The sequence below is a fragment of the Pleurodeles waltl genome, chromosome 4_1, assembly GCF_031143425.1.
Source record: "Pleurodeles waltl isolate 20211129_DDA chromosome 4_1, aPleWal1.hap1.20221129, whole genome shotgun sequence".
In the NCBI taxonomy this organism is placed as follows: domain Eukaryota; kingdom Metazoa; phylum Chordata; class Amphibia; order Caudata; family Salamandridae; genus Pleurodeles; species Pleurodeles waltl.
Genome location: NC_090442.1, coordinates 396032183 through 396054222, shown reverse-complemented (window position 1 = coordinate 396054222; position 22040 = coordinate 396032183). Strand labels below are relative to the sequence as shown.

At 45.7% G+C, this 22040-nt stretch overlaps 1 protein-coding gene across 3 annotated transcripts in view; it reads left to right on the top strand.

The window, feature by feature from the left end:
- INTS13 (integrator complex subunit 13) overlaps window positions 1-22040 on the top strand; it is a 196837-nt gene that overhangs the window by 20426 nt on the left and 154371 nt on the right. For 2 of the 3 annotated variants that reach the window (XM_069228607.1, XM_069228609.1), the window contains one exon: window positions 21619-21693. In XM_069228607.1, coding sequence (XP_069084708.1) covers window positions 21619-21693 — 75 coding nt within the window. Of the gene's footprint in view, window positions 1-15169; window positions 15194-21618; window positions 21694-22040 lie in introns of those variants that run through there. The other variant, XM_069228608.1, reaches the window with a different exon arrangement.

Here is a 22040-nt window from a genome sequence, read left to right as displayed (position 1 = left end):
GTTGTGAAATGCTTCACACATGCTCCTCCAAGTAGCCTGACTGCTCTTTGCCACTCTTCCAGGGCTGATCTAAGGTTTACTGATGTGTGTCCAAGGTCCACGTTTGGGTATTGTGTTAGTATTACATGGTAAGACACCCACCCCGTCATACCACATAATACTGCCACATTGCTACATTGGTGTTTCAGCGTGGGATCTAGTACTTGTGTTTTACTTCACCGCTTAGACATCAGTATATTTTTGGTGCACAAGAAATCCTCTTTTGTCTTTAAAAAAAAAAAAAAAAAAGTTTTTTTTTTTTAAAAACTTGAGCTTGATCGGAATTGCCAGGGTCTTGTGTTACATCCCTATTAAAATAGTTTGTCAACGTATTCAAAAGTACATAGGAAGTTAAGTAAAACGTGTTTTAACAAGTACTCACCTTCTCAGATAAAACCAGCACAATGGAGAATGGCTAGAACCTCGATTTGTCCATCCTGCCAGCTTTTAGGATGAGTGACCTTAGGCGGTTAGGGACATTAGCTTTAGAGCTACTACCAAAAGAGAGGACCTTGAGAAGGCCCTCACCTCATTTGAGGAAAGCAAGCATATGAAGAGAGGCTTCTTCCTCAGAAGGAGAACCTGTAGAGATGGAGGAAGATGCCTTGGCCCCAGAAAATGAAGGGGAAAAAGGTGAGGTCCACGATTCTCAACCCTTTCGCTGGCCCACTTCACTAGTGGGAAGTCACTCTAGTGGCCCCCCTACTGGCAGGGTGGCTAGGACCCTGGAGAACAAACTGCATCAAATCTTCCTGGAGGAGAGGACGCTTGAGCATGAGAAGAGGAGACTATTCCTTGAGGAGAGAAGGGTTAGATTGGGACTAGTTTCCAACAATGGTGGCAGCAATGTAAATAGGGAAAGAAACCCTAAGATCCCCAGATGGATTATCCCCAAAGTACAGTGAGGGTGATGACATTGATACATGGTTTACAGCATTTAAGAGGGCCTGCAACATGAGGAGGATAGGTCACCAGCTCTGGGGCTCTTTATTTCACTGAGTGAAGTGCAGAGATAGACTTCTGACCCTTAATGAGGATGTGGCTGAGTCTTACCAACACATGAAGGAAAAACTCATAGAAGGGTTTGAACTCACCACAGAGGAGTTCAAAGTCTGGTTTAGGGATACCCTTAAAGGCCAAAGCCAAACGTAGGTAGACTTTGTTGACTCCTCAGTCAAGGCACTGGAGGGCTGGATAAAGGGCAATAATGTGGATACATATAAAGGGCTGTATAATCTGTTGATGAAAGAGCACTGTAGGAAGCTGGCCCTTTATGTGGTTTGTGAATACCGTGTAAGGGGTCCAGGGGTTCCCCAGTGAGTAGACAGGGATTTCTATGCAATCCCAAAGTGCTCTATATAGGGATAGTGTGGTGGAGCAAATTTAGGCTTAACACAGGAGTGCAAGACATCTACAAATACACACAATGGTCAATAAATGAGACGTGACTCAAAAAGGAGATCCACACCAATTTATAAAAATAGCAAGTATCTTTATGTTTAGGCATCAGAGAAAAATCGTTCAGGTAAGTACATTTGTAAATAGGAATTCTTTTCACTTTAAAAAGTAGACACAGTGCAGTTTCTGAATTCTGCAGTATTATCCTGTGAGAGGAAAAGGAAGTTCTGCAAACAGGTAGAGTACAGTGACTTCCAAGACCAATCTTCAGGAGTTAAGGTGAGTAGTGAGCAAGATACAAGACAGCACCAGCAATACACCCTCAGCAGCACGGGGCGGCCAGGTGCAGGGTGCAAAACATTGGGTGCCCAAGGTGTTCCATTGGATATCTTTCACTACGGAAAGAGGCTGTAGGCTCCGGACAGGAGGCCAGTTGGGCTGGAACAACTGCGAGGTCAGGTCTCGCAATGCTCGGGCACAGGTAGGCACCTTTGGTCCTCTTTTCCATGGCTCAGGGGCGACTGGTGCAGAGATATCCTTAGGTGTCGGGTCTTCTTTACCAGAACGGGAGTGGTGGAAGGGGGGGGGCTGCGTGCAGAGGCTGTAGGCATCCTTAGGGACTCCAGGAGGGGTGAAACCACAATGGACTCGGACTCTGGGGGGCTGGAGAACCTTGTTGGCATCGGGAGGTCTTTATTGAGGCAGGCAGTCCTCCTGGGTTTCTGGAGTCACAGCTGCAGGACAAGTTGACTTTGGCGCAGATTTCAGTGAGGGATGCGCGCAGGCCGGCGAGGTTGGTACCAGGTCAGCTGCTTCATTTCTCTTCTTGTCCTTTTGGGGCTCTTGAGTGTCCTTGGTCTTTTTAGGACATCGGGATCAGTTTTTCTGGTGTCGGGGGCTCCCATAAATACTGAATTCAGGGGCTTTTGGGGTGTGTAAGGTAGTAGCCAATGGGCCACTGACCCTTAGGATCACAATGCCCCCAATATGACAACTTCCTGCGAGAAGTGGGCATAGCCATGTCCCAGAATTCATAGGTATGCCATCACAAAGATGGCTACCTCTAAAATTTCATGTCCACCTCGCATTAGCCCACCTTAGAGATGGTACTAGCTTGGAGAGGGCACGCCTACTTTGAGTTGCTAATTTTCCCACCTGTCCAGGTGCCAAATTGGCTTGGGGTCGGGGGCCTTCCTCTCCTGTGAGGGGGAGCCACATTTCATAGGTGGCCGCCCTGTGAGGCTTGCCACCTTAGGAAGGCTAATCAGCAGGTCATTCTGTGGGAGGAGTTATATTACCCTCTTCCCAGTCAGGCTTTTGTTCTGGGTCTCCTGAGAGCAGAAGGTTTTCACCCTACGGGGTCAGACCTGTGTCTCAGTTGGCTAGCTGGCAGAAACCAGTAGGCATGCAAACCAGAGGCTGGTAGGGTTTCAGGGACACCTCTAAGGTGCCCTCTGGGTGCATGTATTGGTAAATCCAGCACTAGCATCAGCATGGTTTCACCAGTAAGAGATGCTTAATACCAAACATCCCTATCTTCATTGAAGCCATCATGTAGCTGAGGAATTCATATTTGCCATTGTCTAGCACATGCATTTAAAATAGTTTCCCTGGCCATGTGCTATGTCTGAGAATTGACAAAGACATAGCATGGGCATATCTGCCTTTGCAGATATGCCCTCACATGTGATATAATGAAGGCTCCCGATTTTCAGTTTTTACTGTTTTTTGTTGTTGTTTTTTTTAAACCGATAAATACAGAAAGAAAACAATGTGTTTCCTGTACTGAAAATTGTGCTTCTGGTGAGTGACTCACCATGCTGTCTTTCATGAATTCCAGGGCAACAGCTGAACAGATAGGCAGCATGGAGAGTTACAAAACAGGATGGTATTTCTTAAATACAAACATTTGTTTAGGTATATACGAAGTATAATGGTAATATTTACATGTGGGTGTATTGTTTTGTTATATTTGGCTGCTTAATTTGCTAAAGCGTGAGTGCGTATTCATCAGTTAATAAGTGTGGAAATGTACCATTTTAACACTTAATTTATTCTCAAATCACAAAACAAATATGGATAAATCCTAATCAGATGGCTAAAAAAAATAGAGAAATACAGATGTTAATGTTAAACAAAAAATACCATTAACTGGGACCCCTAAATATAATGCACCCTGCCTTAGGGCTGTAAGGTCTGCTGTAGGGGTGACCTACATTTGTTGTATGCAGTGTTAGGGGACATGGTGCACAGGCTCTGTGCCATGTCATGTTTTTACTTTTGTCTGTATCACAATACGCAAACTGTAATAGCAGCCTGTCATGTGCTTGGTGAGGGATCCCTTAGGATGGCACAATTTGTGCTGTAGCCCTTATGGGACCCTCTTTAGCACCTCAGGTCCTGGGTACCAGGGATTACCATTTACTAGGGACTTACAGAGGGTGCTGAAGGATTTGAAAATTGGGGAAATAATTGTACAGTTTAGGGAGAAAGAACATTGACCCTGAGGACCTGGTTGGCAGGGCCCCAGTGTACATCAGTCAGTTTGTATCAAATACCAGGCAGAAATTGGGGGTGGGGTGGCCACAAACGCTCAGTTCCCTATAAACACATACTGACAAATTGTTCCACAGAGAAATTGTGACAGCATCTAGTAGATTCTTAATTGTCTTCTCCCAGAGAGCTGGGGAGGATAGCAGACAAATAGATCCGGTACAGGGTTACTCGGAACTAGACTCATAGTGGAGGTGAATCCAATACGGGCGCTCAGACGTCCCAGCAGGAGAAGCGAGGGAGCACCGACAAGGGTAAAAAGACAGAATCTTCTGCAGGTCCCCAAAAGACTTTTTAATGAAGGTGAGCCCAAGACTCTTCCCAGACAAAAGGAAAAGGGTATCCGCGTAAGAACTGGGACCCCAAGAAGGCTCGGATGTGTTTTAACTGTCATCAGGCAGGGCACAAGAGAGGTGATGCAGTTTATACCAAGACGTCCCCCACTGAGGGACAGCTCAAGAGTATTGTTAATATTGGGAAGGAGTAGAAGTGTTCTCTGGAGAGGACAAAGGACACACTGAGGCAACTTTTGCTTTCCCTGGGATGGGTAGACATTGAAACCTTGGCAGTCTTGCCCCCAAGCCTGGAGAAGTACAGACAAAGGCTAAGAATCATTGGGACTGAAATAAAGGCTCTGAGGGTTACAGGTGCTAGTGTCACCATGGTGACAGCAAGACTGGTTTCCCCAGACCAAATGTTCGCTGGTGGCAGTCACCTGATTACCTTAGCTGATAATGAGAATAGGCTTCAGCCTATCTCTATGGTGAACGTAGAGTGGGGAGGAGTTACTTGCCCAAAGAAGGTGGTTGTGTCTCCTGCTGTACCAGTAGAGTGTCTTTTAGGCAATAATCTGGAGACTTCTGCATGGGCAGAAGAAGAAAGAAAGGCTCACGCAGAAATGCTGGGTCTCCTGGGTGGGTGTGCGAGACAACTAGGGCACAGGTTGTATGACAGGGTAAACGTAAAGAACTAGAACCTGAAACTATATCCAAGCACTTTAAGAACAAGAGGAAGAGCAAGAAGACTGCTGACCCAGCTTCGGAGCCAACACAAAATCAGAGTGGGAACTCACCCCAGGGAGAGCCCCTGATGCCTGAGGAGGGAACTGCATCTAAATATGCCTGTGCTGACCAGCCAGAGCTTTTAAGTGTGGGAGGGCCCCCCAGAAAGGAGCTTTGCCACGAGCAAAAGAGATGCCCAACTCTTGAGAGCCTCAAGCAGCAAGTTGCCTGACAAAAAGAGAGAGATGTCAGTGGCACTCCCAGGTTCTATTGGGAGAATGGCTTGCAGTATGATGAGGTCTGGGACTACCAACCAGGGATAGCCAGGAGAGTGGTGCTTCCCCAAGCATACAATGAGTTCATTCTAACTTTAGCCCATGACATCCCCCTTGCTGGACATCTGGGACAGTCAAAGACTTGGGACCGGTTGGTGGCCCATTTCTATTGGCCCCAAATGTCTGAGAAAGTAATTAAGTTTTGTCGCTCCTTTGCAACTTGTCAGGCCAGTGGAATGACTTGTTCTTCACAACCCTTAATACCACTACCTGTGGTTGGGTCTTTCTTTGAGAGGTTAGGCATCAGCACGGTAGATTGTCTTGACCCACCTACTGTATCTCAAAACAGATTTATTCTAGTAGTGGTGAACCATGCTACTAGGTATCCCGGGGCAATCTCTCTTAGGACTGCAACTGCCCCTGCAAAGGCCCTCCTTGGTATCTTCACTAGAGTTGGGTTTCCTAAGGAAGTGGTCTCTGATAGAGGAAGAAATGTCATGTTTGCATACCTAAAGGCAATGTGGCCCAAATGTGGTGTACGTTATACATTCACCACCCCCTATCACTCCCAGACTAATGGCTTGGTGGAGAGATTCTAGAAGACCATTAAGGGAATGACCATGTGACTCCCCATCAAACCCAGAAGGAGATGCAATGTCCTACTGCCATGCCTCTTGTTTGCATACAGAGAGGTTCCCCAGAAGGGGGTTGGATTCATCTCCTCTGAACTTCTGTTTGTACACCCTGTAAGGGGCCCTCTTAATTCTGGTGAGGGAAGGTTGGGAGAAACCTCTCAAGCAACCCAAACAAGACATAGTGGACCGTGTGCTTGGCCTTTGCTCACTCATGGCTGAGTACACGAAGAAAGCAAAAAAAAATGTGCAGGCAGCCAGGAGCTTGTCACACAGTAGTATGACCAGAAGGCAGCCTTGGCTGAGTATCAACCTGGTCAGTAGGTGTGGGTGTTGGAGCCTGTGGCTTCCAGGGCCCTCCAGGACAAATTGACTAGGCCCTATCCCATTGTGGAAAAGAAAGGGGAAGTTACCTATCTGGTTGACCTAGGCACCCCAGGAGTCCTCGCAGAGTGATTCATGTAAATTGCCTAAAGACACACCAATATATAGCTGACATGACAATGCTCATGGCCACTGATGGGGTTCAGGAAGAGAAGAGTGAAGCACTCCCCGATCTACTGTCAACTTGATCCCAAGGATAGTACAGTGGAGAGTGTAGAACTCTCCGACACACATTGTACAGCAGCAGGCTGACCACATACAGGTTCTCAGCCAGTTAGCAGAGCTCTTTACTTTGACCTCTGGTCAGACAACTTGGTGTACCTATAATGTGGACACCAGTAAAAGCCTCCCTTTCAAGAACAAAATATATAGACTGTCTGATCAAGTCAAGGAGTGCATCAAGATTGAAGTCAAGAAGATGCTACAACTCTGGGTGATTGAACCTTCTTACAGTCCCTGGGCTAGCCCAGTGGTACTGGTCCCCAAACCTCACTCAAAAGGTGGTAAAGTTGACATAAGACTTTCTTTGGATTACAGAGGGTTGAATGCAGTGACCAAGACAGATGCACACCTCATACCAAGAGCAGACAATCTTATTGATAAGCTGGTAGCAGCCAAGTTTCTCAGTACCTTTGATTTAACATCAGGATGCTGGCAGATTGGTCTGACCCAGCGAGCCAAGGCATTCTCAGACCCAAAGGACCACTTTCAGTTTAAGGTGATTTCTGTAAAGAATGCACATGCCACTTTTCAAAGGTTGGTGAACAGAGTTCTGTCAGGTCTGGAATACTTTAGTGCAGCTTATGCAGATAATATAGCTGTCTTTAGCTCCATCTCGGAGGATCAGCTGGTCCATCTGAGAGAGGGTATGCAGGCCCTGCAGAAGGCAGGCAGGCCTCACTATCAAGGCCGGTAAGTGCCAGATAGGGCAGAGTTCTGTAGTCTACTTGGGCCACTTGGTAGGTGGAGGCCAAGTTAGACCTCTCCAACCCAAGATTCTGAGTCTTCTGGACTGGGAACCTTCGGCTATGGAGCCCTAAGTCAGGGCCTTCCTTGGCCTGACATGGTATTACAGGAGGTTTGTGAAACGGTATGGTACCAGTGTGGCCCCTCTCACTGAGTTAACCTCAAAGAAGCAACCAGAGAAGGTCATTTGGACCATAGCTTGTCAAAATGCCTTTGACACCTTGAACAAAAAAACAATGGATTAACCCCAGATCTTTGTGACTGGGGGTGAATATTTGCATTGTTCAGTTTTCCATCCATCATCCTTTTACTTTTGACACCTTGAATGGAGCCATGTGCTCAGCACCTGTCCTAAAAGCACCAGACTATGGGAAACAGTTGATTGTTCAGACTGAAGCTTCTGAACATGGGATTGGGGCATTGTTGTCATAAACCAATGATGAGGTTCAAAATCAGCCAGTAGAAGCAGGCAACTTCTCCCCACAGAACAGCGTTGGAGTACCATTGAGACAGAAGCAGTTGCTGTGGTTTGGTCCCTGAAGAAGTTGAGACCATACCTGTTTGGGACTCACTTCAGAGTTCAAACCGACCACAGGCCTTCCGGGTGGTTGATGCAGATAAAATAACCCCAAATTGTTGAGGTGGTCCATTTTCCTACAGGGGATGAACTTTGTAGTGGAACACAGCCAAGGGGCTGACCATGCCAATGCATATGGCCTTCCCAGGTTATTTCACTTAGACAATGAGGACTACCAAAAGGAAGGTTACTGCTTATCCCTTTTTGTCTGAGGGGGGAGGTCATGTAAATGGCCTTTTTGGATGGTCACCCCCCACTTTTTGCTGCTTGATGCTGTCATTTTTTATCTGAAAGTGCACGGAGGCCTGCTAGTCAGTGCCCACTCCATTAAATTGTAACTGTGATTGGTGATCACGATTGGCAAGGACTTTACCACTCTGTAAGGCTCTAGTAAATGGTACTAGTGGTACCCAGGGTTGGGCTGGTAAAAGGGTCCCCAAGGCTGCAGCACTAAGTGCCCACCCTGAATGACATGAGTAAAAAGCCTGCAAGGTTGCCATGCCAGTTTGCAAGAGCATCATGTCTGCTTGACTTCGACTTTGACCACACCAGGTACAGGCAGAGCCACCTCACTCCCCATAACATGTCAACCCCAGGGTAGGCCTCCATTAGCCCAGGAGGCAGGGTGCATTGTGTTACGAGTGTGGACATATATGTTCAAGCATAAATGCCCTGTAGTAGAATTTAAAACTTAATACTACCTCAAGTGACCGGCGGGCTATAGGGTAACATGGGCTGACAACCGGGCAAACCCCAGATGTCTAGCTCCATGATGGCCTGACCTAACTGCCTTGTGCTTGGTGTCAAACACCGTGCTTTTTAACCCTGAACATGATACTCGTGCCCAGGTTTACGTAGCATGTACCCAGGTGGCATCACAGAGGATGCCTACCAAGTTGCCAGCTTTTCCCTACAGTGACAGGATTTCCCGATTGTTTGCTGCCACAACAGAGTTCTGATCATATGATGGGGAGTGTGTGCTGCTCCCAGAGGTCCAGACAAAGGCCTGTGAAGGAAATGGGTCTCGCATCCGCCCTGACAACGATGGCTAGTGCTTAGACCCATCACATTGGTGATCTTCAAAGGCTACAGCACTGCTGCTGGACTAAAGAATTTGTCCCCTACTTGGGATCAAAGCCTCTCCCTACCCGAGGCCCCTTCTGAGGCGGACAGGCAGGAATATTAGCTAGTCAAGAGGCAGACACTCCCCTAAGGCTGACCACACCTCTAGGGTGGGCTAACTGGAGTGTACCATGGCAGGTGGCCTGTGCCATCTTGAAAAGGCTTAGGAATAGTGGGTTCTGGGTAATTTAGTGATGTACTACTACCGGATGTGGTCACCTCAGGGGCAGATTAGCCGCAGAACTAGATGCCCAGAGTCCACTGGCCCTTACACCCCTTAACACTCCTAAGTATTGGATTTAAGGTGTACTTGTAGGAAGGAAGCCTCTTTCTAGCCTTGTTACCCCCCACTTTTGGCCTGTTTGTGTGTATATGTCAGGGTGTTTTCACTGTCTCATTGGGATCCTGCTAGCCAGGGCCCAGTGCTCATAGTGAAAACCCTATGTTGTCAGTATGTTTGTCTTGTGTCACTGGGAGCCTGCTAGCCAGGACCCCAGTGCTCATAAGTTTTGTGGCCTATATGTGTTCACTGTGTGGTGCCTAACTGTATCACTGAGGCTCTGCTATCCAGAACCTCCGTGTTTATGCTCTCTCTGCTTTCTAAATTTGTCACTGCAGGCTAGTGTCTAAAATTACCAATTCTCATTGGCACACTGGTACACCCATATAATTCCCTTGTATATGGTACTTAGGTACCCAGGGTATTGGGGTTCCAGGAGATCCCTATGGGCTGCAGCATTTCTTTTGCCACCCATAGGGAGCTCTGACAATTCTTACACAGGCCTGCCACTGCAGCCTGCGTGAAATAACGTCCACGTTATTTCACAGCCATCTACCACTGCACATAAGTAACTTATAAGTCACCTATATGTCTAACCTTCACCTGGTGAAGGTTGGGTGCCAAGTTAATTAGTGTGTGGGCACCCTGGCACTAGCCAAGGTGCCCCCACATCGTTCAGGGCAAATTCCCCGGACTTTGTTAGTGCGGGGACACCATTACACGCGTACCCTATACATAGGTCACTACCTATGTATAGCGTCACAATGGTAACTCCGCACATGGCCATGTAACATGTCTAGGATCATGGAATTGTCACCCCAATACCATTCTGGTATTGGGGAGACAATTCCATGATCCCCCGGGTCTCTAGCACAGAACCCGGGTACTGCCAAACTGCCTTTCCGGGGTCTCCACTGCAGCTGCTGCTGCTGCCAACCCCTCAGACAGGTTTCTGCCCTCCTGGGGTCCAGGCAGCCCTGGCCCAGGAAGGCAGAACAAAGGATTTCCTCTGAGAGAGGGTGTTACACCCTCTCTTCCTTTGGAAATAGGTGTGAAGGGCTGGGGAGGAGTAGCCTCCCCCAGCCTCTGGAAATGCTTTGATGGGCACAGATGGTGCCCATCTCTGCATAAGCCAGTCTACACCGGTTCAGGGATCCGCCAGCCCTGCTCTGGCACGAAACTGAACAAAGGAAAGGGGAGTGACCACTCCCCTGACCAGTACCTCCTAGGGGAGGTGCCCAGAGCTCCTCCAGTGTGTCCCAGACCTCTGCCATCTTGGAAACAGAGGTGTTGGGGGCACACTGGACTTCTCTGAGTGGCCAGTGCCAGCAGGTGACTTCAGACGCTCCTTCTGATAGGCTCTTACCTCTCTTAGTAGGCAATCCTCCTTTCTTGGTAGCCAAACCTCCTTTTCGGGCTATTTAGTGTCTCTCCTCTGGGGAATTCTTCAGATAACGAATGCAAGAGCTCACCAGAGTTCCGCTGCATCTCCCTCTACGCCTTCTAGCAAGGATCGACCGCTGACTGCTGCAGGACTCCTGCAAAACCGCAACAAAGTAGCAAGACGACTACCAGCAACATTGTAGCGCGTAATCCTGCCGGCTTTCTCAACTGTTTCCAGGTAGTGCATGCTCTGGGGGTAGCCTGTCTTCACCCTGCACCAGAAGCTCCGAAGAAATCTCCAGTGGGTCGACTGAATCTTCCCCCTGCTAATGCAGGCACCAAAAGACTGCATCACTGGTCCTCTGGGTCCCCTCTCATCCTGACAAGCGTGGTCCCTGAAACACAGCAACTCTGTCCAAGTAACTCCCACAGTCCAGTGACTCTTCAGTCCAAGTTTGGTGGAGGTAAGTCCTTGCCTCCCCACGCTAGACTGCAAAGCTGTGTACTGCGTGATTTGCAGCTGCTCCGGCTCCTGTGCACTCTTCCAGGATTTCCTTCGTGCACAGCCTAACCTGGGTCCCCAGCACTCCGTCCTGCAGTGCATAACCCTCTGAGTTGGCCTCAAACGTCGTGGGACCCTCTTTTGTAACTTCGCGTGGACTCCGGTTCACTAATTTTCTAAGTGCCTGTTGGGGTACTTCTGCGGGTGCTGCCTGCTTCTGGGAGGGCTCTCTGAGTTGCTGAGCGCCCCCACTGTCTCCTCCAAAAGGCGACATCTTGGTCCTTCCTGGTCCTCAGCAGCACCCAAAAAACTCTACCGCGACCCTTGCAGCTAGCAAGGTTTGTTTGTGGTATTTCTGCGTGGGAACACCTCTGCTACCTTCATCGTGACGTGGGACATCTGTCTTCCAAAGGAGAAGTTCCTAGTCCTCTACGTTCTTGCAGAAATCCAAGCTTCTTCCATCCAGAGGCAGCTTCCTTGCACCTTCATCCGGGGTTTCTTGGGCTCCTGCCCCCCCTGGACACTGTCGCGACTATTGGACTTGGTCCCCTTGCCTTGCAGGTCCTCAGGTCCGGAAATCCGTTGTCAGTGCACTGCTGGTGTTTGTTGTTCTTGCAGAATCCCCCTATCACGACTATTGTGCTCTATTGGGGTAGTAGGTGTACTTTACTCCTACTTTTCAGGGTCTTGGGGTGGGGTATGTTGGACACCCTGACTGTTTTCTTACAGTCCCAGCGACCCTCTACAAGCTCCCATAGGTTTGGGGTCCATTCGTGATTCACATTCCACTTTTGGAGCATATGGTTTGTGTTGCCCCGATACCTATGCTTGCCTATTGCAACCTATTGTAATTCTACACTGTTTGCATTACTTTTCTGACTCTTGCTTACCTATTTTTGGTTTTGTTTACATATATCTTGTGTATATTACTTACCTTCTTACTGAGGGTACTCACTGAGATACTTGTGGCATATTGTCATAAAAATAAAGTACCTTTATTTTTAGTAACTCTGTGTATTGTGTTTTCTTATGATATTGTGCATATGATATAAGTGGTATAGTAAGAGCTTTGCATGTCTCCTAGTTCAGCCTAAGCTGCTTTGCCATAGCTACCTTCTATCAGCCTAAGCTGCTAGAAACACCTCTATTCTACTGATAAGGGATAACTGGACCTGGCACAAGGTATACGTACCTTTGGTACCCACCACAAGCCAGGCCAGCCTCCTACAGTACTCTGGCACCATAATGTCAGATCTGCTCTAAAACAAGAAGAGACCCAACTCCACGGCAAGGCAGCACTCAACAAAGAAGAGGTGTATTATCTGCAGCTGTGGAAGCCACAGTTTTGAAGGCAATTGGTCACACCTGAGGATTTGTTTTACAAGTGGCCAGACGCTCGCCAAACCAACCAATCTCATTTTTATTTGTAATGTGTTATCTAAACCTTTTTAGAATGTATTTCTCACTTGAAGGTTGTGGCTTAGGATGTGTAGGAAAATGAAAAGCAAATAATTTTAAAATAGTTTAATTCCATAACCTATAGAAACAAAATTTGCCATGGCCTTTCTATTAGTAATGTGGGCTTGGATAATGATGTACTGGACTTTCCTAATGATTTCTGTTGCAGTGCTGGCTCCCAAATAATCTTCTGCTTTGGTAGCTTTTTGAACTTAGTTTTTTTGTTCCACATGTTTTAATTCCGTTGTTGTTTTTCATTTGAGAAAACCGTGTCTAAAATTGAGGGGACCAGTGACCTATTTTTCCATCTGGGCCACCTCAAAATTTTTGTGGTAAATGAGGAATCCTAATCAAGCTTGTTGATTTAGAAATGTATGTAGTTTCTTGTTCTGTCCCATCATTGACTCGTGGTGATCCTTCGAGCTCTTCACTGCCTTTCACCAAATATCACAAAAGCATTCTTATTTTGACAGTTTCACAGGACTAACCGAACATGGAATTGAGCCTGCAGTGGATTTTGAGTATTGCAAACAAACACTTTCTGTTGGCCTCTAGTTTTGTAATTAGTGACTTTTCAAAATGTTTCTAATAATGTTATAAAGTCAAAGGCAGCTTCACAGACGCTGTCAGTTTTAAAGATATATTAGGCCTTTTTCAGAGGAAAAACTACATTTGTCATTAGTTTCCATCAGTTGTGATCATCTAGCTCTCTTAAGGGGGAATTGTTTATGATAGTCGAAAAATCTACGCAAACCATGTAACTTCGCGTTTAAAAAGGAGCTTTTTTTTAGGCTGAACTTTGATGTCTTTGTTGTCTGGAGCCATTTCGGGATTTGTCCGTTATGAGTTGTCGGGCCATTGCATTTATCTGTGATCCAGTGGCACACGATCATTTTTTTTTTCTTCACTTAAAGTCATTCTTAAACACAGTGAATCTTTAGACTGGTGGTTTTCTTGAGCATTTTATATTTTTGTTTGTAGCTGGTCATCTTTGGTCAAATTTTGTTTTATTTTTCTTTCAGAAGGATCTTCAAAAACAAAGGTTGCTTCTGAATTGTCAGTTGTAGGAGAAGATTAAACTGATGCTAAGCAGCACCTACTCCTCAGAATGTATAGAATGCCGAGTGGCTGTCTTTATCACAGAAATTGAGGCATAATAAGTTGTTTCTGTGTGAGTTGCATTATGAAGTTAAAACATTTTCTTCTTCTTGCTCCTCCTATAAGTTGGCAGAGTTAGGGCCATATGTATGAAAACTGGAGCTTGCGACTCGCAAATAGTGATTTTTAAGAAATCACTATTTCCGAGTCGCAATTGGCCATGTAACAAAATTGCGAATCGGAAATAGTGATTTCTTAAAAATCGCTATTTGTGGTTTGCGAGGCCCATATACCGAATCGCAAATTTCTTTTTTTCTTCTTTTTTTCGATTCGGTAAAAAATCGCAAAATGCGAGAATGTTCGAGAATGCACACCTGGAGGAGCCTGATGACATCACCAGCAGGAAATGAGTCATCCCAGGCAGTTTCAGGTGCCACACCCAAACCAGCATCCTGAGAGAGAGCAGCCCAGCCACACAGAGCAGCACTCGGAAGGAGCAAGAACACCTGAGCCAGGATGGACACCCCAGGCCAAGCACAGGAGAAGGCTGAAAGGAAGCTCAAGCTGAAATTCAGTGAACAGGAGCTTGAGGTGCTAACTGAGGAGGTGGCGAGGAGCCATGACCGCCTGTTTGGAAAAAGCTCACTCCAGGTGCCTGAGAGTGAAAAGAGGAGATTATGGCTGGACATACAGTCCAAAATCTGCGCCATTGGAGTGGCACAGCGCTCCATCGAAGAATTAAAAAAAAAGGTGGTACGACCTGCGCTTCCGTGCAAAGGAGAGAGTGGCAAGGAGACTTGCGGAGGCCAGGGGTACAGGTGGCGGACCACCAACAGAATCACCATCAACACCATTGGAGGACCTGGTGGAGTCCACACTCCTCCCTGAAGCTGTGACTGGGGTCACAGACATCGACACCTCTGGCACACCGAGTACCAGCCAAGGTAGGCGCTATATTGTATATGTATATGCACAAAAGCCCCTTAGGAATTAGCATGTAATGTGAAGCAGTGTGTGAAGTAGTCCAGTCCACATCTTAGAAGCAGCACAACAATAGATTATGGGAGTGGCAGTCCACAAACTAGTACTGAAAGTAGCACAACAATGTAATTAAGTATAGTGACACCCAAAGTAACACAACACACACAACACCGTGTAGAGCAGTACCTGTACCTTTATTGCCATTGTCTGACAGATAATGTAACATACAGAACTGACATGCTGCATATTGTTGTTGCAGGTGGGCCAGGCCCAGCAGCCACACCATCTACATGTGTAGGAGAGACGGACACCCATCAGCCCTCAGATACAAACACCAGTGGGTCCCTCCACATGTCGACTGTCCGACGCAGGCCCAGGGCACTGCCACTGCCAGAGCTTAGCGACGATTCTGATGAGCAGCAAGAAGGGCCAAGCACACCGTCAGCACCAGACAGGCGCAGCCATATTCTGGAGGGCAGGGGTCAGCCAACCACAGCACCACGCAGGATTGCGACAGAGTCCTGAGCACAACATCATGAGGCAGGTGAGGGTCCCTCCTTATTCGGGGGCCTTGAAGCTGCTATGTTGCAGCAGCAGCGTCTGCAAAATGAGCGGATCCTTAGTTTAGACCGAAACCTGCGCAAACACAACAGCGTCTGCAAAATAAGCGGATCCTTAGTTTAGACCGAAACCTGCGCAAACACAACCGCAACATGATGGGCCTGCATCGCCAACTGGACGCACTCAATGGCAATATTGTACAGCTGCGTGCGGGACAGGTGCAGGCTTCAGAGGACACCAGGGACCTTACAAGTGCTGTCCGTGACCTCTGCCAGGAGCTGCGCCATGAGAGGGTTAGCCGGCGCAGACAGGAGCACAGATTCCGGACAATGTTTGGCAGCTACTGCAGGTCCTCTAATAGGATGGCAAATTCCACTGCATTGATCGCACGTCACGCAGTGGCGGCGCAAGTGGAGGCTGCACATAGCAGCAGTGACGTTGTCCAGGGACTTGTTCAGATCACGAATGTGATAGAACACATAATGGGACAAAGATCAGCCACTCCAAGTGAGGTAGCACTGGGGGACACTGAGGACAGTTCCAGCCTCAGCAGTGTTGCCGTACCAGCAGCAGACACCAGACAGCGTAGTGCCAGGCACAGCACTGCCACTGAAGGTGACAATAGAGGTGCCAGTGACGTAACTGGGCACCGAGTGGTGTGCGTGGGAGAAAAAAATGACTCTTGCCGCCATTAGACTGCTGTTGCCACTATGAGGAAATAGTGCATGACTCTGGTCATTAGTGTTTTTTGCTTTTGTCACATCACCTGTTTCATTTATTACTCACTCATACATTTATTACCTTACGTCCGGTAATGTATATCACTACAGGTACAGTTGTCAGTGGATTTGTGTCATTCATACTCACATTTGAAATGGTTGTGTGTGATGTTGGCACGCCTCTGCCTTCCCTCTGCTGCACTGGTCCTGTCTGCTGGCTGTAGAGGTGGTATGGGATCGTCATCCTCATCTGATTCAGTGTCACTGATTTCTACAGGTATGCCCCTGGTTGTAGCTTTATTGTGCAAGATTGCACAAGTAGCCACTATTCTACATGTAGTCTCTGGACTGTACTGTAGTGCTCCTCCACTTTTGTGGAGGCACCGGAAGCGACTCTTCAGCAGTCCAAATGTGCGCTCCACCATGTTGCGGGTTGCCCTGTGTGCTGCATTGTATCTCCATTCTGCTGGTGTTGTAGGATTGAGGTAGGGCGTCCTCATGTAGGTGCGCGCTGTGTAGGCACTGTCTCCTGGAAGGAACAGAGGGTATAATGAGTAAGTGAGCCATCTGACGTCACAACTGCATAAATGCGCCAGTGGACAGAGGGACAATACCTAGTAGATATCCTTCACCAAACTCCCCAGCTAGCAGTCTTGTGTGAATGCCGCTGTGGCAAAAGATGTATGAATCATGTGTGCTCCCTGAGTACCTGGCCACGAGATCTGTTATGATATAGGAGGCATTGCATATCACCTGAATATTCATGGAATGTTGGTATTTATGGTTTCGGTACACATACTCTGTGGCTGATGGTGGACACATTGCCACATGTGTGCCATCTATGGCACCTAGAACGTGGGGGAACTGTGCTATCTGGTAAAACTCTATTTTTGTCTGCTGTACAGGGAGTGCAGAATTATTAGGCAAGTAGTATTTTTGAGGATTAATTTTATTATTGAACAACAACCATGTTCTCAATGAACCCAAAAAACTCATTAATATCAAAGCTGAATATTTTTGGAAGTAGTTTGTAGTTTGTTTTTAGTTTTAGCTATGTTAGGGGGATATCTGTGTGTGCAGGTGACTATTACTGTGCATAATTATTAGGCAACTTAACAAAAAAAAATATATACCCATTTCAATTATTTATTATTACCAGTGAAACCAATATAACATCTCAACATTCACAAATATACATTTCTGACATTCAAAAACAAAAACAAATCAGTGACCAATATAGCCACCTTTCTTTGCAAGGACACTCAAAAGCCTGCCATCCATGGATTCTGTCAGTGTTTTGATCTGTTCACCATCAACATTGCGTGCAGCAGCAACCACAGCCTCCCAGACACTGTTCAGAGAGGTGTACTGTTTTCCCTCCTTGTAAATCTCACATTTGATGATGGACCACAGGTTCTCAATGGAGTTCAGATCAGGTGAACAAGGAGGCCATGTCATTAGATTTCCTTCTTTTATACCCTTTCTTGCCAGCCACGCTGTGGAGTACTTGGGCGCGTGTGATGGAGCATTATCCTGCATGAAAATCATGTTTTTCTTGAAGGATGCAGACTTCTTCCTGTACCACTGCTTGAAGAAGGTGTCTTCCAGGAACTGGCAGTAGGACTGGGAGTTGAGCTTGACTCCATCCTCAACCCGAAAAGGCCCCACAAGCTCATCTTTGATGATACCAGCCCAAACCAGTACTCCACCTCCACCTTGCTGGCGTCTGAGTCGGACTGGAGCTCTCTGCCCTTTACCAATCCAGCCACGGGCCCATCCATCTGGCCCATCAAGACTCACTCTCATTTCATCAGTCCATAAAACCTTATAAAAATCAGTCTTGAGATATTTCTTGGCCCAGTCTTGACGTTTCAGCTTGTGTGTCTTGTTCAGTGGTGGTCGTCTTTCAGCCTTTCTTACCTTGGCCATGTCTCTGAGTATTGCACACCTTGTGCTTTTGGGCACTCCAGTGATGTTGCAGCTCTGAAATATGGCCAAACTGGTGGCAAGTGGCATTGTGGCAGCTGCACGCTTGACTTTTCTCAGTTCATGGGCAGTTATTTTGCGCCTTGGTTTTTCCACACGCTTCTTGCGACCCTGTTGACTATTTTGAATGAAACGCTTGATTGTTCGATGATCACGCTTCAGAAGCTTTGCAATTTTAAGAGTGCTGCATCCCTCTGCAAGATATCTCACTATTTTTGACTTTTCTGAGCCTGTCAAGTCCTTCTTTTGACCCATTTTGCCAAAGGAAAGGAAGTTGCCTAATAATTATGCACACCTGATATAGGGTGTTGATGTCATTAGACCACACCCCTTCTCATTACAGAGATGCACATCACCTAATATGCTTAATTGGTAGTAGGCTTTCGAGCCTATACAGCTTGGAGTAAGACAACATGCATAAAGAGGATGATGTGGTCAAAATACTCATTTGCCTAATAATTCTGCACTCCCTGTATTTCCTGTGGGGTGTGGGGGAATCTGATGTACTGTTGGAGTTTGCTTAGCATGGCGTTGATAAATGCATTGAAAAATCTGGAGAGGGTACTCTGTGAGACCCCTCCAGCTGCTGCTATGACCCCTTGATAGCTCCCTGAGGCGAGTAGGTGGAGGGAGCATAATACCTGCACATGGGTGGGTATGCTGTGAGTCCTTTGTGTTCTGCGCTGCAGTATGGGTTGTAGCTCAGCTATCAGGTCAAGTATCATGGCTGAGTTCAACCTATACCTCTCATATATTTCCTCCTCTGTCAGGTCAAAAAGTGTAATGCGCACTCTGAAAATGCGCTCCTGTCTCCTCCTCCCTCTCCTCAAACCTGCCAAGATCCTCATCCTCCTCGCCATGACGTAGAGTGCAGCCATTGTGGAAAAGTGTCTGAAGCATTCTGGGCCTCTTTATATAGGTTGCACCTGGTTACCACCTGGTTTCAGTTCATGGTATTTTGCATGTGCAAAATGCCATTCTGTGAAAAATCGCTATTTGCGATTTTTTGATGCATCTCTTTGCGACTTGGATTTTGCGAATCGCATTTTGCGCCTCGCAATTTCCTACTGGAAATACCGAATCGCAAAATGCGACTCGCAAAACCAGCTCGCAACGCAAAAAATCGCAAAAATTGCGATTTCTTATTTTTGGTCTGCGAATGCCTTTCGTGCATCGCAGACCACGTTTTTGCACTCGCAAAAGGCCGATTTTTGCGATTTGCACTGTTTACGAGCGCAAAAACTTTTCATACATCTGGCCCTAAGTACTGTTTCCTGCATTGTGGTGCTTTATTGATAGTCTTGTTTATCACAGATATGTCTGTGAAATTAGTGGCAGATTTACTTTTTCTACTCCTTTCCTTCTGCCCTGCATCTTCTGACTTACTTCCTGATGTTTTGATAGCTTCTTGATAAGTCATTGACTTTTAGTGTCCTCATTTGTCTTAGGACTGACAAGTTAGATAATTATAGAAGTCCTATTTGTCCAATAGCTCTTTTGTTCTCAAATCAAAAGAAGAACTTTCCATTAATTGTTGCGTAGCATGTGATATTTACTTGCCATGATTCCTGGCAGCACAGTGTGCACCATTATTAACTTTTCCTCCTTTGCTTGCCCTGAGAGTCTAATTTTTTATCCTGAGCATCCATATCCTCATCTTTCCCTTGGGGTTCAATTACCTTTTAATTATGATACTTTTTTCAAGTGGAACGAAAGTTACTTTCTCCCCATCCTGCCCCCATCAGACTCACCACGGACATTGGGTTTAAAGTTTGGCAGCTTTCTTTAGCTCTCTTTTCGTAGAGGTTTGGCTTTCTTAATATAGCTCAATCAGTAATTTGACAAAGGCTTTTCCTAGCTGCATGTTACATTCATGAGTTATTTTTTTCATCTTTTGTTGCCTGCAGTAGATTAGAATCATTCTGTTTTGTTGTTAAAGCACAAGTAAGTACATCGTCACTCTTAGTAATTACAGCATTTCTGTTAGCCGTATGTGAGACTAACTATCTCCTTATTATGTCACCTAACTTCCCTGTCCATAACATCTGGTCTCTTTATATTTTTTTGGCTAGATTGCCCTCCGTGAAGGATGTAGCATGCACCTGCGCGAATGGACTTTGTCATTTTAGTACTTTCTTTCAACAGGACCACACAAGAGGGCAGTGGTCCAGGATATAGTGAGTAGGGAGTGAGAGCAATTACATTTTGTAGTTGGCATACAGCGCAGTAAGGAGGTATATCTGTGGTCTCTTTTTACCTTTTAAATTGACAGGATTTTTATAGAGGCACAATTTTATAGACTAAGACAAGTTGATGTGTGGTTGATTTAACTCTTTGTGTTTTGAAGGAAAACTGCATGAGTCTGGTGTGTGAGCCTTGGGGAAGCTATACAGAACAGAATTGGATTACTTTGACAGAGACTCAAGGCAGCATCTTATTATAATTTACCAATGATGGAAGACTACTGTGCATACTATTACTGTACTCTCGGGGACACAACAGCTCTTGGGAGTGGAGATGGAGCAGGAAAGTGTGTTAGATCAAATGTGAAGTGTGTGAAAGATGAAACTTGGAGGACCACATAATTGCAGTAAATATGTGTAAGCGCTGGGCAGTGTGCTGTACACTAATGAAATGTAATGAAGGATAAAAATGGAATTTAAAGGAAATGTCATTTTAAACAGGAGAAGGGTATCAATTTGGAGTTGTGCCATGCATCACTCTGAAACGAAGAGAGAACTAGAGAGAAATAATAGGGCAATCAAGCAAATACTATAGTTTTGTAAAGAGTAATAAAAAAACCTAGCTTAAATGACTGAGGGAAAGTATTGTAGTGCATAGAGTAACACCTCATGCTATGACTGGAATAGACCTCCTTTGAGTTATTCAAGAGTAGGAAACTTAGAACTTAAATAAGGTTTATTACCATAATGACCATGCAAGGACTTGCCTTCTAATAACTTGTTCTCTGAAAGAGAAGGGTCAAGGATGAATCTGGTTATATCTTGTGTTAAGCAATAGAGGAGGAACAGAACAAGATACACATTGACTAATGATTTGTAGGTTGAAAAGAGACTGGTGCAGAATTATATATATCTGAATAGTTTTGTGTTGATCTTTCGTTACCTTGAAGCTTACTAATGTTTTTGGTACTGCAACTGCAGCACTTTGTATATTGAAATGAGTAAAAGCAATATTGACTTTTTCCCTACCATCATTGGTTTACGTGTAGTGTTGCTTTCTAATTAATTTAGAACTGCCATGTTATTTGAATGTCTTCAAGTATAATAATCCACAAGCAGCATTGTTAGTTTGTGTTAAAATATTATGACAGATTTGTCATTTTGTATAAAAATGGAGATGGGTGGCATCCTAGAGCGTATTTAGCATGCAGATTACTTCATACTCTGTGAGGTGAGTTCATGTGGTTCCTTGGAATGGTGGATGAGAGGAAGAAAGGAACTAGGATATACCGACTGGCCCTGAGACACCATGCAGAATAAATTGTGTTCTTGGCCTGATTTCTTCAGAGTATGAGTTCACTCTTACACACACCTTTGGAGAATTAAGTGTAGTTTGAGAAAAATGAATCCAGGTATGTTTAGAATAACAGTAGAAAGACTGTAAGGACCTTGAAGTTTGTAATTATATATCACTTTTTATGGGTCTTCCTAACAGACAATTTAATTTGTCATTTTTTTAGGTGAATTTCATTGTCAGTGATTCTGGCTCTCATATTTTGAATTCCTGGGTTCAAGAGGAGCAGAGTTTGCAGGAGGTATGGTTAACATCACAGTATTAGAATGCATTTCTGCAAAAATCACAGACCTTTTGTAAAAATAATTTTTTATATGTGCTAATATGTATTTAATGTACATTTTACAGGTATGACAGGAATGCCTCTTCATATGCTTGATGCCAAAGGTGTCCTCAAATGCTACAGTGGTGGCACCAAATGCTTTAAGTTAAACAAAGCAACTTTGTTTTTAATGAATCTATGCAAAAATACAGTAGTGCCTTAGCTTGAAATTCGTAGAGGCAGTGGGCATAGAATATTACAGGTTAGTTTCCTTTCTCTTCTTAGAGCGGTGACCTCAGGATTTTCAGACGCTACTGTAACAGAAG